General features: G+C 40.3%; 1 protein-coding gene across 11 annotated transcripts in view; it reads left to right on the top strand.

Moving 5' to 3' along the window:
• The first annotated feature begins 492 nt into the window (after positions 1–492).
• Positions 493–15,309, top strand: part of NBEA (neurobeachin) — a 521,005-nt gene continuing 506,188 nt past the window's right edge. For all 11 annotated transcript variants that reach the window (XM_048081219.2, XM_066989702.1, XM_048081215.2 and 8 more), the window contains exon 1: positions 493–1,093. In XM_048081219.2, coding sequence (XP_047937176.2) covers positions 812–1,093 — 282 coding nt within the window. In that variant the 5' untranslated portion in view covers positions 493–811. The remainder of the gene's footprint in view (positions 1,094–15,309) is intronic.

The following is a 15,309-nucleotide window of genomic DNA, read 5'->3' as shown; positions in this document are numbered from 1 at the left end:
TTTTAACACCCAACAGCCCGGGATCAGCGCGACCACCGTGACTGGAAAACACGGGACGCTGCCACCCAGGCCCCTCCCAGCACGACGACGGGGGGCAGGCGGCGAGGGGAGGCGAGGAGGGGGCGCCTCCCCGTCACGAAGACCGCCACCCCTCTCCCTCAAGGGGGGCACGGCGAGGCGGCGGGGCCGGGGCCGAGCCCTCGGCCGGGGGCGGCCCCGCGTCGAGGCGGGCGGGCGCCACCCCGGCACTTCGGGCGGCGGCCGGGCGACGGCGGCTCCGCTCCTCGGCGCGGCCCCCTCAGGGCGGCGGCCCCCGGTGCACCTGCTCACCTGTCGCCCTGCCGGGAGGGGGGGCCCCGGCCCCTGCCCGGCCACTCCCCCCCAGCGGGCTCGGCGCAGGCGCCCTAGCGGCTACCGCAGGCAGGGGGCGGCAACATGGCGGAGTGAGCGGCGGCGGGCTCGGCTCCACAACAACAGCGGCAGCGGCGAGCGCTCGCCCCGCCGCCTCGCCTCCGTGCCCAGCCGAGCCGTGCCCGGCAGAGCCGAGCCGAGGAGCTCGGCGGCGCCCGCTCCTCCCGCCCCGCGGCGGGGAGGCGGCCCCGGCTGGGCAGCCTTCGGCTAACGGGGCATCGGCGCCCATAATAATCCCTCATTATAGCGGAGCGGGGGAGCGGCTCCGGGGACGGTGCCTGCGCCTCGGGCCGGCTCCCTGCGGCCCCGCCGGCTGCGGCTGCGGTGGATGCTCGGCTCGGCCCGGCCGGGCGGGGAGGAGGAGGCGGCGGCGGCAGGTGCCGGTAACGGCGGGGGGTAAATGGCGAGCGAGAAGCCGGTGTCGGGGCCGGAGCCGCAGCCCGCGGGGCTCATCTCCGTCGGGGCCGGTGGTGGAGGAGGAGGAGGAGGAGGAGGAGGAGGCGGCGTGGCGGTGATGGGGGAGCTGAGGGCGCCGGGCGCCGGGTCCGTGGTGCTCCCCGCGGGGATGATTAACCCGTCGGTGCCGATCCGCAACATCCGGATGAAATTCGCCGTCCTCATCGGGCTCATCCAGGTCGGCGAGGTCAGCAACCGGGACATCGTGGAGACGGTGCTGAACCTGGTAAGCGGCCCGCCACCCCGCCCCGTAACGCTCCGGCGGGCCCCGGTCGTCCTCCCCCGGGGCACCGGCCACCCCCTGCCGGGACTGCCCCCTGCGGCCCTCCAGACACCCGCACTGCCCCTGCCCCGAGCCCCCCGCACGCCCACGGCCCTTCTCCAGCCGTGGGCGGACAGCCTCGCCTTCCCCGGCTCCTCTCGTGCCTGTTTTCCCGATAATAACGCGAGCCGCTCTTTGCCTCGGCAGAGCCCCCCTCAGCGCTGCCCAAACTCCAGGCAGGACCCTGTGAGGTGCGGGCAGGCCGCTCGTCCCCTGCCCACAGCCTCCCCGCCGCCTCCCGCAGCCCGATTCTTAACATTAAATACATAATAAAGAGATGAAGTAATTAGCAACTTCGGGTTCTGGGTGCTGCCGTGTAACCTGACTTCTTTGGAGGAAGAGCGGTGTGGATGTAGTAGCTGTTTTTAATTGGAAAAAAAAAAAAAGGTTAGAAAAGCAGCCTGAGCTGATGGCTTTTCTTAGTGGCTGAAGCATGTGAGGGGTTTAACCCTGTGAGCTCAGAGCTGGCTGAGCGTTTTATGTAGGGGAAGGGGGAGGAAGGAGATTTTTGCAAGGATTTAACGTGCTTTAATATCTCTAATAAAGAGTTAGTTGTATTGCAGCGTTGGGCTGCTCGTGTCTTAATCTGTCACGCTTTCCAAAACACATTCTTGTCTGCAAAGTAAGTGCTGTTCCCAAATTCAGGGTCTGCGCATTGCAAAATGTTATTATTTCACGTTGGCGAATAGCTTGAAACGAGGAGATGGTAAGATGTAGCTCCTTAGTCATCTGCTCACTTCATGGAGTGAAAGAGTTACTGCAGGACTGTATGACTTAATGTTTTTGCGCTACCTACACCAAAGCCTGAGGAACCTACAGAAGCCAAACGAGTGGATCTAAAAATGAATCACTTTCAATTATGTGCAATTTGGTGCTGCTCCTGAATGCAAGATTTGCTGCAGCAAAGCTTTTGAAGCAGTTCAGTCAATGAAATATCCTCTATTTTTGCATATAAAATAGGATGGAAAAATGACTGCTTCAAACTGAATGGCTATTAATTGAAACTGCCTTTGTTTCATTTAATGCTTCTGACCTATACCCATTTTGTAGAAAGTCATGTAAAAATATATTTTGTTTCAAACACTTTAAAAGGATGTATTCCTCTGTTTGTTTGGTAGCTATTTGCATTTGACCTAGCAAAGGCTGAATGGAAAAGCTGCAGCATGCAGAGAAAGACATGATTTGGCCAGATCATTTTAATATTATGGCTTATACAAATGCACAGGGTTAAAACCTTAATAGTTTTTTGAATATGTCAGAACAATAATGTCATATATTTCCCACTCCTCTCTACAAGACGTTTGACACTTAACTGAAGCATGTTTTTTAAATATATATATTTTTGTATAACTGTAGGACAAGTCATCATAACTTTATTGGATTTTTACCCATTGCTTTAAAAGTAGCACTCAAAAGAAGGGAATGACACACACTTATTTCATTAACTGGCTTTGTGTGGATCATAACAGATACTAAAATTTTTAATCCTTTCCTGATTATTTTTCTTCTTTCATTCTACTTACTGATATTTAAGCTTACTTTAATTCTGGCTGTTAATGCATCAGCAACTGGACTAACATTGGCTTATGCTTTGGGGGTGTTAGAATGTGTTTTAGCATTTATTTGGAGGACGTACAGTGCTTGGCTGTAAGATCTACCTACTTAATTAGTTGCTATTGCTGGAAACTATGCTTATATTTAAAAATAAATGCAACTGTTTCACAGTTCTCTCAGCACCAGGAGACGTATATGAATGTGAAACTGCTTGGGAGTCTGCTGCAGTAGCGATGCATTCTGGATCAGTCATTACTTAACAGATGGACTGTAATATATAATAGTCAGTATTCCCACAGCAGAGAGAGGTTATATTGTCTGCTAATCTTTTTCTTCTCAGTGCAGCAAATGTCTCAAACTTCTGCCTATATATCTGAAGCTTAATTTACTCACGTGTAAAACAAACATAGTGAATAGGGCAAATACAAAGTAAAGCTGATGTCATACCCCTAAACCACTAAATTTTAGCTGATTCTTTATTAAGGATTTTAATAGCAACTTTAAATAAAATGAAATTTTGTATTTTAGAAGCATTCTTGCGGGATTAGAGAGAACTTGATTTTCTTTTTTCTTTTTCTTCATCTTTACCTTTACTATGCTGTTTCTGAATGACTTTTAATGCAAATGTGATAATGAGTAGCCAGTGTTTAGAGCTGATTTCAGTCTGTGTTGTCTTTGAAAGGAATATAACCTATAGTATACCACAGTGGGTATCTGTAAGTCATTTGATAATAGCATTTTAGTATCAGAATGCTGCATAGCTATGACTTTAGTTAGTACCAGGTAGAATCAGAGGTTAGTTTGAGATACTTTTTTTTTTCCTGTTTGAGATTTCTGCTTTCTTCTATGTAAAGCTTAAAGAAGTCTTTTGATTCTTCCTACATCTGCTATGAAAGCAGCAGAAAATGCCTGAGACAGAACTTTTGTTTGGCTTGTCCTTGCCCAGGAGATAGTCACATTTCTTTCCTGTTAGTTTTCTTCTTGGACTTTCTCTAGGACAGTTGGTACTTTCAAATGTTTGATTTGGTGATCCCACACAGTGGTTTGCTACTGCATTTCAGAGTTATTTCATGTGCTACATTCTGATGTTGATAGATACAGTGACTTACCGTGTCTGCAAGTTGATTATATGCTTTAATCCAGTGTTGAAAATCTTTTTCCATGTTTAATGTTGTTGGATTTTCACCGTTGTTAAATTTTAATAGTTGACTTTCCACTCAGACAGTGTTTTGTTTGTGTGCATGGCTACACTGTTTATGGGGTTTGTAGCAACAAACACTTATCTTTTCCTTAGTGACACTTCTTGTCCTCTGAAATTGCTGTGTGTTCACAATCGTGTTATACCGGTGAATTTGTTTAATGAAACATCTCTTGGTAGAGTTGTTAGTATAGCTTATATTATTCTTCGTGGTTTAACGTTAAGTGGAAAACGTAATGGAGAGAGGATTCTGCCCTTCACGTGCAAATGCCAGTGAACTACTTAACTTTAACTCCTAGCTAAGGAGTTAACTCCTTAAAAAAAAGTGCTAGTATTTATAGTATGAAGGTCAGAAGATGTTAAGAGTCTACGAACTGCAGGCTTTTCTACCATGATTTTCTAGAATGTAGTATTTCTTTCCCATTTCTGGAAATGGGAGGGAACTTCCCATCATACCTCATGCATTCTTCTATGCTGATGCTTATTTTGATGTTTGTTTTATGGGTATAATATGAATTCCCAGGTTTGGTGTGCTCCATCTGACGTACTGACCTTTGTGTACTACAAAGTAGCAAACTGAAAAATGCTTTCCTCCCAAACTGTGTAATCCTTTCATTGTTCTTTGTGATTTCTCTTTGGGTGTATTTTGACCCCAGTTCCATGCATCTGTTGATGAAGGAGGCTTTTCCCCTTTGAACAACTCTATTAGTTTTCTTAAAATACTGTCAAGGACCTTGTTATAGCTATGATAGATGTGCTTATTTGTGTTCTCCATAGTCCCTTTGCTTCTTGATAACCCTTTCATACTTACAGTACATGTTAGGCTGATGTTTAAATTGAAGTTCTGCACAGTGTGCTCCAGCAAATATGATATTAGGGGTGGAACTGGGTCAGCCTACCCATCTGTATTTTTACTTTACTTCAAGGATATTTTTGTTTCACTTGTTTCCTAGTTAAAAATTTCATGCATGGCTTTAATTAATTGGTCTATAATGCATCTCCAATGGCCTTTCCTTTCATTATTTTTACTGATTTGCTTCCTTAATTCTCAGCTTTTTCAGTATCTTAATGGTTTTGGGACTTTTTTCCTTCATTATGTGTTTTTAAATGTCACTTGTATGGCCAGCTTTCATCAAATAAGCCCATGTGAATTGCATTGTCTTTTTGTTTTAGAAAGCTTTCTTTGTTCCAGTTTGAATTTCTTAGAATTTGAGTTCTCTAATGCTGATTCCATAGCAGTGCAAAATATGAAAGGTGAACAGGAAGCCAGCTGACACTAAAAAATTGTGACTGCTGCTGACACATGCTGCTTGTTTTGCCTATGCATGTTGAACAGATGATGTGATGCAGATTTAAACAGATTTCAGATTGATGCAGGTGTAACTGACCAGTGTTCTTGTGCAATCTGGAAAACTTTGTTTCTTTATGTATATTTTTTTTGTTAAGCTACAGAGTGCTTGTAAGAAGTAGGTCAAACACCAGGCATAGTTCAGAAAGTCTCTTGCTGTTCTTGTTGACTTCAGCCCACGCTCCTGCCTAGCTCTTCTCATTTTCTTGACTGTTCCATCCCACTTCAGTGTTAGTCACCCCTCAGAAGAGGTAAGCCATTTTTTAGTGCTCCATCATGTGTTGTACTTGCAGGAATAGCATTTGCTGCTTCAAAGCAATTGGTTTGGATCATGTGAGAGATGATTCTGGCCCTATGGTCTCTTTGTAGCAGTGGTCGTGAGGAAAAACGTGAAAGGAGGTATATATAAGAAAGATCTTTTAACCCACTGGTTGAGGGTTGTCTTGAGCTAATGTTGGGTTTTGATATTTGAGTTCTTTTAATCCATTTACAATCTTGGTTGCTCCAACTTCCTGGGGCAGAGTTCTGCTGTTGTGTGGGGAGAATTGCTTTTGTGCTCTGAGAAAGAGGGGACCTCGTGAGCTTTAGCCTCAATCATGTGGCTTATGTTTGTCTTGTAGAACTGGCTCTGCAGGCTCAAGAATCTCACTCAATTTTCTTTGTGGAAGCCCTTCCATTTTTGTAGTATAATTCTGTGTTGGTGGATGGTATTATTCAGAAAAAGCAAAGTTTGGGGGAATTTTTATTTATTTATTTATTAAATTTTTATTATTGTATTTGTGTTTCTGGTTTTAGGTAATATTTAAATTGAGGTGTCAGTTCTTGTTCCCAGTTGCTGTCTGTCCCACTGGTCCTTATCCTGCCCATCCTGTCTTCATTCTAAACTGTCTGGGAGTGACTGTAGAAACTACCAGACCTACATGAAAAGTGCAGTATTTGATACTAGAGGTTGTAATAGCACTCCATGGGCAGCTACACAAGCATACTGTAGTCATTGTTGCTATCTAGTACCTTCGTGGAAAACTCAGTTCTGGTTACAGAAAATCTTTGACTGGATGTTTGCTTGTTTTCTTCTAGAATAACTACTTGCTTTTAGCTTTCTAGGTGTTTATACCTGGGTGGATATTTTTTTTCAATTCTTGTGTTAGTCGTGAAGCCCTAGTGATATCCCAGCAAGGTGGCTTGGAATCTGCTGTGGTTCTGGTGTAATGGATTGATACATTCCTATAGGCAATATATTTTTAACTTTTACTGACTTGCTTCCTTAATTCTCTACTTTCTTAGTATTTTAATGGTCTCGGGACTTTTTCCTTCATTGTGTGTTTTTTAGCTGTCTCTTGTATGGCCAGCTTTCATCAAATAAGACCATGTGAATTTCATTGTCGTTTCACTTTAGAAAGCTTGCTTTGTTTCAGTTTGAATTTCTTACAATTTGAGCTTGTAATGCTGATTCCTGTATTTCTTACCACTTAAATATGAATAGTTTTTTTCTTCTTAGGTTTACATCTCACTTATTTTTACAGGATTCAGTTCACGGATTATAAAGAAAGTGAACAACTAAGGCTTTTTTTTTTTTTGTCACACTGAAGTAATAAAGCTCTGAGACTGGTGTCAATAAAACTCATCCGTTCTTTGTCCTTTTCCCCCCACCTGGTACCTTAGAATCGTAGAATATCCTGAGTTGGAAGGGACCCACAGGGATCACTGAGTCCAACTCTAACCCTAGCTATGTTTTATCCTTTTGCATCAAGCAAAGGGTTAGCACCTTGCTCTATCAAGATGCTATTTTTACAAAACTGTGACCTCATTCCACATTTACACTGTGTGTTTTACAAGACAAAGTATTCAGCTCAGTTATACACTAATCTTTCCCCTCCGTATTTTTCCTCACTCCCCTCCACCTTGACTTTCTGAATGGTACTCGGGGGGGGTAGAAGTCAAAGGGTTACATTCATGAGGCTGATGTCTAGGAGGCTGTGGTGCAGTTTTTCTTCCATTTTAATGAGTTTTTTTTTTTTTTCAGTGCTTCTACCCATACTTATCAAATACATGACATGCTGTGGATAACTACATACTTAAAAACAAAAACAACAGCAATGACAAAAAATTATCTAGTCATCTCTGAATTTCTTCTGAAGGGTTTGTTCCCTCTCCCTTTCACCAGCTGCCATACTGAATTTAGTCAAAGTGGAATGAAATACGTGATTGGGTTAGTACCAAAACAGCAACTATTATATCCTAGTAAATACTGTGGCTTTTAATGGCTGTGTTAACTTAATAGGCTATCTGAGCTACTTTAAATCAGTCTCATAATCTTATCTGTTCGTTACTTGGTATTGAACTTTTTTTTTCTTTTTGTACCTTTGTCTTGATAAGTCTACCATTTTAAATCAACCTTTGTTGCTTCAGGTTGCTGTAGCATTTTGTAGCATTTTACACACAACACATTGTTGCAGCTGCCTCCTTAGTTGATTCCTTGTACGTGCCTGGTGACTAAAAGATTGGTGCAGTAGTGTTTGTTTATGTTGATGAAGTTTCATGTATTTTGTGATGGAATTAGATCTTTACTTACCATTCATGTTTTTGGAAATACCCTACTGGGCTGTTTTAGTTATTCTTGCATAGAGAAAACCTTTAATTTATCTTTAAATCTAAATGAAATCTAGAACTTGCTTTTATATTCAGAGGTGGTAGATCTTTTGAAACACCTGTTTTGAATTTGGTGGCCTACCTACCACTCTTGTTTTGTAAAGGTTTAGATGCACTTGGGTGCACACATATCAATATATGATATTCAGCGTAATGATAAAAACAATTAAAAAATGTGTATATTTGTGAGGAGCAACGTACCACTTCCTTGAGGATAGAAATATCTGTTTCAACTATAGGATTATGTTGAATTTTAAGTAATTGAACTATAGTTTCTTAACTTCTGATTTAAGCAGCTTGTTTATTACAGTAATCTCAAAGGGACAGATTGGGTTCTTTCTGATCAGAAGTTGTGGTGCTTCTCTGTCAATCTACTGACTTGACTCTCTGCTAGAATTTGCATTGTGGTATTTTATGTGGTTTAGAGTTTGTTCTACTTTGGAAATACATAGACAATAATAGTCTTCAGTAACTAAGTAAGACAGTATCATTCTGGTCTTACTGAGCTTTGTACCATGATGTCAATTCACTTATATTAATACAACCCTGTAATGTACCTACCCTGCGTTAACTTTAAAATTGGGTTGCATCAGTGAAATTGTTCCAGCACAAAGATTCTTGGAAAGCTTACATAAATGTGAATACTGCTTATACTGTTCAGTGGCTTACAGATGCTTGATTTCTTTAGCTGTTCTGTTTATAGTTGAAAGCCTTTCTTAACTATACAGACTAGATTGTTTTTTTTTTGAATTAGCTGAAAATGACATAGGGCAAGATTTTCACTTACGAGTGAAATTGTTATTTATTTGAGTGCATTTAATCATGTTTGTTTTGTACCTGATGACGTTTGAAGTGCTCATACAGTGTAGAGAGAATGATGGAAATAATCAATCTCCTGACCGGAACCTTCTAAACTAACTCCAGTACCAGCAATATGGCATTGTAATCTGTTTTTACATGATCTCACTCATCCTGGCCTTTTAAATTTTCAGTATTCTTTGATAGATACTCAGGAAATTTTGTTACTAACTTTTATTGACTTTTGATTGCCTACTTTGAATTGATTATTTAAGAACCACTTTAACATTTTTTTTGTCATTTCTTATGTAAAAAGAAAACGTTTTGAATATTTATAAATACAGTTGTGAATATGGAAGTACAAAGGAGCCTGTACAAACCTACTGAAACAAAGACTCAATCCTAATACAGATTTATATAAAACTAAGATATGCTTTTATTACCTATGGAATAATAACAGTGAAGTACATGTCCGAACTAGTAATGAAGTGACTGAAGCCAAGCCCTGACTTGGATTGCTCATCCCTGACCAGTCTGTTTGCTCTTATTCTTAAGCTTTTGGTAGCTCACTGCATCAATAAATATTTTTTGGTTTAGTTGTGAACTGAAAATCTTCCTGTGTCACTTTAAGAATCATTCTTAAAAAACAAAACAAAAAAAAAAAACACTCTTTGAATTCAGGGGAGCTTTCTGGCTTAAAGTTGAATATGTGTTTTATAGCTAGCAGAGTGGGAAAGTCATCCGTACCTTCCAATAGGACACATATCAGAATGTGACTACAGAGTTCTGTCAACTCCAATTGTGTACCATACCCATAATGTGAGCAAATGTACCTGAAGATTGGGAAACACTAAAGCACAAAAAAAAAAGAGTTTTGAACTGTTATAACTGTTATATCTGAGGATGTTACATAGGGAGAATGAGCTTCCCAGTTGTCTAGGGAATGGACTTGGGGATTTTGCATCTTTGCAGGAGGACGTTAGCTGCAGCTTTTTAATTGCAGGAGGAATGTTGAGGAAGTGGGGCAGGAGCTGTTGTCTGAAGTCAGAAGAAAAAGCTGTTTTTGTAGGAAGGAAAGCATCTCCATCTCTCTTCAAATAATAATTTTTTAACCTTAATGATACTTACTAAGGGGCCTCTAGAAACTGCATTGCGGGTATGTTAAGTTACAGCAAATGGAAGGAGATTAAGAACCTTACTATGTGGTGTTTTACACATTCATGGTTGGTGTCCTTTGGTATTTTCTTTTGATGTTGAGAGCTCCAGTGAAAGCCATCATTGCCAACTCAGTTTTTACATATGCATTAGGATTGTTGGCTTGAATGTGTTCCTCCATGAAATGAAACTTCAACATGCTGTCCTAGGCTCACATGGATCTTTGTTTGTTTGTTTATTTCCCTCATCAAAATCACAATAATAATCATGCCTCTCAATTCTTTTCTTTGGCACTCACGTTACAAACTCCTTCTGAAACTTCATTGTTCAGGCACTTCTGTAAGCTAGCAGAATCACAGAAATTTCTTAGAATTGTAGAATAGTCAAGGCTGGCAGGGACCTCCGCAGGTCACTGGACAGAAGTCCATGCTCAAAGCAGGGTCAACTAAAGCAAGCTGTATAGGGCCTTGTCTGGCTGGGTTTTGAATATTACTAAAGATTGAGAATCCCAAATGAAGTTTTTACTCAGGTGTAAGTGGAATTTGCTGTGCCTTTTGTCAGTCATCCTGTCATGGGGAGCTACTGAGAGGAGTCTGGCTCCATTGTCTCTACTCCCGACCACTCCACCTGTTCTGTCGCACCAAAAATAAGCATACAGGTTGGTAAGATCTCTTCATACCTTGTCTTCTTGAGACCATAGGCAGTCTCTCAGATCTCTTCAGACTTTCATTGTATGTCAGATGTTCCAACCCCTTGATTGTTTGCATGTTTAGGTCTTTATTCACCTTGGGCAGGCAATAGTGCTCCCTTTTCCAAAACGTGAGAGGCAGAGTTTGAAAAGGCTTTTAATTATAGCAACCCTTCCTCTTCTCACAGTAGGAGCTACAACATCTACTCAAATGATCCAGTCCATATTGCTGTGGCTGACCCAGCAAAGGACAATTTGCACCACATGCAGCCGGGAAAGGAAACAGACCTCTGTGAGCTGCAGCAATGGGTGTTTACTTTTCATCTGTTGTGCCTGCCTGCTAACAGATAGCCATGCTCAGACACACAAACCTCTGTCTGCCAGTTCTGCAGATCATGGTTATGGTTCTAGGAAGGCTTTATTTCTTGGATTTCAGAAATATGACATGATATTTTACATATGACATCCACATTTGATATTCTGCTAAAAATGTATGAAAATTATATAAATGGCTTAATATTGAGTTAATGAAACTTTGCGGCTCTTAACATGTATTTTAAATGCTACCTTTTCAACCACTTAGCATGAACTGAAATTAGACTTGAAGAGCTATTAGCATAGTCTTCAAAGTTACAGATGCTTGATATGAGTAGAAAAAAATACTAATATTCAGTACAGAGTCAAAGCTCTTTAAGTTATGAATTGAGTTTGTTGAAAATAGGCATGACTTTATATGAAGTCTCATCTGTAAAGATTAAACATTCAATAGCAGTATATGTGCGTATATGTACCTTAGAAATGGTAATGTGTTACACAGTCATCACTGCCTAATAATATTTTAATCATTCTTGTTTTGTACAAATAAGTTATTCTGAACAGAATTATTTTATGTGTAATAATACATTGTGACTGGAGCTGTGTGTAGGTATAATCACTGAGAGGGAGTCAGTCACTGACAGTTTATACAGTACAGTATTTGACATTTTAAAGGTAGTGCTCATTGAATAGGAGTTGATACTGTCTTTAAAACAAACTGCTCTTCAACAGGTGTGGCTTCAGGTAGTAGTTGCAGCTATTTCATAAAACCCAGAGGTGGGTTATTCCCAGTTCTCACCGTTATGATGGTTCCCTTATTAGCTACAAGTGTAAAAGATTCATAAAACAAGGAAAAATAATTATAATAAAAACAGATGATCTTTTATAAACATTATAAAAGTTTATATATATTTTTTTGTAAAATACTTACATTTTGTGAAAGGAAATTAATTTCTATTTAAGAACAAATTTGGATCTACTCGCTTTGTTGCATGTCCTGGCTCAGTTAAAAATTAGTTTTCAAGTCTGTAATCCTTCTTCTCACTTGAAAGTAGTTTACTCAGAAAGCTATCACATTTTTCAGTAAGCCAGCAGCTCAGCACAGTGCAAATGCATGTAAAACATATTAAGAGCCTTTGGTGTAACTCTAAGCAACAATCAAAAGGAAGGATACAGAAGGGGGAAGCTGAAGTTTCAACTGAAGGGGCTAAACCATGTATGCTGATACCTTTTAGACTGTCAAGGATGATACTTTTCCAGTTGAGTTTGTTCTCAAAAGTATCAGCACAAAAAATGTAAGCTGATCACTTAGCTGAAGTTTAATGATTAAGAAGTGATACTGCTGAAAGGCAGCTTTACATTTTAAAAAAAATTCAGATTGTATGAGTGGAAGACTGAGTACAACCAGCTATCTCCTCTCAATGAAGCAATGTCTGCCTGGAATTACAAAAACATTATTTTTTTTTTTTTTACTTTTTTTTTTTACTTGTGAGGTGTCTGAGAGAATTACCACCATCTGTTAATACCAGAGTCTAAGCCTGCATGTGGGTTTCAAAATGCTTTAAGTGTTGATTTTTATTATTTTTTTTTAAATAAGAAATCAATCTCTTAGAACTAAACTTAGAGCAGGTATTAAATTTCAGTGCAAGAAGCAAATACCTTTGTAAATAAAGCTCTTGAATTGTTTGTCACAGCTTTGGTTTGTGGCCCTAGCCTGTCATCTGAGGTTAGAATGGCTGCAAATACTTGTAATTGAGCTCTGCTCCTGCACTAATTATGACATAACTGGCTTTTCAACTTACTTTAGCTCAGCTGAGCTCTGGTTTAGCTTACTTCCCTCCTCAAAAGAGAGTGGCACGTACAAAATATTTTCTTCTAGCTCAGATCAATTCTGAATGTGTTTTGTGCTAAAAACTGATATTATCCAGATGTACAGAAAAAAAGCCGTAAGAAGCTTGAAGTGTTGATATAATTAAATTCTTTCTGGAGGTCAGAGGAATCTGCAGAGCACCTTGTTTAAATTATCTCATACGCCTCTCTCTTATGTGCTCCTCATGAAGTTGCAGTAGATTTTAGGGCTTCCTCAGTAAGGAAGCTGGTTAGGTAACCTGAACTCAACTGGTTCCAGCCTGCCAAAAGAGGTTTTCTTAACTCCATCTGTAGTTATGTCCTTCTAAATTATTGTCTCAAAGGGTTGTGTTTTGGCCCCTGCACCCCTGCCCTGTATAGGTGCTAGGGCTTTCAGGGGTGTGGTGGCGTTTTTGGGGAGGAAGGTGGTTTCTTTTTTTTGTTTAAGCAGTATATCTGAACTGGCTATGTATGCTTTTGCTGCAGAAGTTTAAAAGCTTAGCTTCTAAATTTCCTTTCTTATGTCGTGTTTCCTAGAGTATAAGCTGTTGAGATGACCATACACTTCATAGGAGAAGCAGGATGCAGTACAAGCTGCAGTTGACGGTGCAGCCAACGTGAATTTTGCTTTAAAATTCCTTTAAGATGTCCTGAAGATTTCCTGAGAGATAGGAAGGTGATGTTTGTGGTTTAATAGCATGTCTGAAGAAAGTCTTCTTGGCATTTCTATTTATTTAGAAAATTGAAATCCACCTAAATAGCCTGCCCTTGTGTAGCAAAATGAGATCTTTAAAACGCTATAATGAAAGGATACTGAAGCGTTATTAAAAATTTATACAGGCAAGAGTTATTGATGAAAGCAGCATTTACCAGTAATTGTTAATACATTTTGGTACTGCTATACTGTAAGTAGTTTCTGGTTTCTTAATCTGTATTAAGCTTGCCTGGTAATATTTTTAATTATTTTTTTATCATTTTGTTGTTTTCATACTTTTGCTGAGTTTGTGGTAATCACTCTAGATCAATGGGTTTGTACTGTTACTGAAAATGGAGTGGCCTGAAGTCTTGCTTTAAACATCAAAATAAGCTCTAGAGAAAACATACTTCAAATTATGTCAGCTATCTTGAAGAGAAGAATGTCACAGAAAAAAACTGTTTTATGATGCTTTGTGGGGATGGGGTCTGGGGGGATGCTCAGGGTTTGAAGGCATTGGGGCTGTGGGTCTTGGAGTGACACAGTTCTGGTCTCAGAGATGCTGAGTTTGTTTAAATGATGGAAACATTTTGAAATGCGACTGTTAAGGAGGTACAGAAAACATGCAAATTAAATATTTTCATGTATAATTGTAAACAGAATAGCAGTTTTACACAGATTGGTCGATGAATGGTACTTGTCATATCTCTGTTTTTCAAAAAAAACCAAAACATTGTTTTGCAGCTTGTGAAGTCTGTCTTGATTGGGCTGACATTTGCAGTGGTGACGTATAATTAGAAAAAAAAAAACGTGATCCTTTCAGGTGACAAGCAAGGTTTAGTTATGTGTACCGACTTTCCTAGACACATTGTCATTTCTGATATACCAGTGGATTGTGACTTGTTTTAAGAACTGGCAGTGACGTGTAGCTCTTCAGCAGCTCCACTGCCTCCTCTGTAAGGTCTCGTTTGACAGAGAGTAATTCGCTTGTTCTCTCATGCAGATTCCTGACATCTCTCTTCATCCAGATGAAGCTATTTAGAGTCTTCTTGGAGGAGAGTGTTACCAATAAACAGCTTGAATGAAACTTTTTGTGTCAATAATCCCACATTCGACTTCAATGCGATGTGGATGGAAGTGCTTAAGGTTAATGCTGTGTATGTAGGGTGTGACACAGTGCGCTAGTTAATAGGAAATAATGCCTAGATGTATGAACAAAAGCCTGTGTGTCATATCCGCTGAAAATGCTTACCCAGCTTTCACACAGAAAGCTCAAAACTTGTCTTGTAGGATTTGCATCATCTCATAGCTACACTGTGCTTTTTGAGTGGTTGGCTGAACAGAAGGAAGACTGTAAATGTTCTCGTGGAGAGCTCAGTGTGGTTGGGATGTTTTACCCTGGCTTGGAATACTGTAATTAAGAGTACATTAAAGAGGTAATTAAATGTTTTCTTTTTCTAGTCTATCAGACAGCTACTGCTATTTAAAACTCACTTGTTTGGGATAAAACTGTAATTTATTTGTTATGAAGGTTGAATGGTAAGTTAGAATTTAAATGGAACAAGCAAATGAACAGAAACATCATAAGTTTACATTGGTGCATTTTGAACATATGCAGGACCTACCTAGCTTTTTGTTAACCATCATAGTGTCCCAGCACAGTTATTGTGGGATTTTTTTCTTAATGTTTGAACTTCTTGCTGCTTATCACTATCTCATAGTACTACTGGTTTGACTGCCAGAGACTAATGTGCGTGTGTTCTGCATGGAAACATTTGATTGCCTTTATCTGTGTTTGGTACTTATGGTATAAGATTTTCTTTTTCTTTGTGTAGGTGAGATTAACATTGTTTCATTTTGTGTGCTTTTAAAA

The sequence above is a fragment of the Anser cygnoides genome, chromosome 1 (assembly GCF_040182565.1).
Source record: "Anser cygnoides isolate HZ-2024a breed goose chromosome 1, Taihu_goose_T2T_genome, whole genome shotgun sequence".
NCBI classification, from domain to species: domain Eukaryota; kingdom Metazoa; phylum Chordata; class Aves; order Anseriformes; family Anatidae; genus Anser; species Anser cygnoides.
The sequence above is the reverse complement of the archived record's forward strand: the minus strand, read 5'-3'. Positions and strand labels throughout refer to the sequence as shown.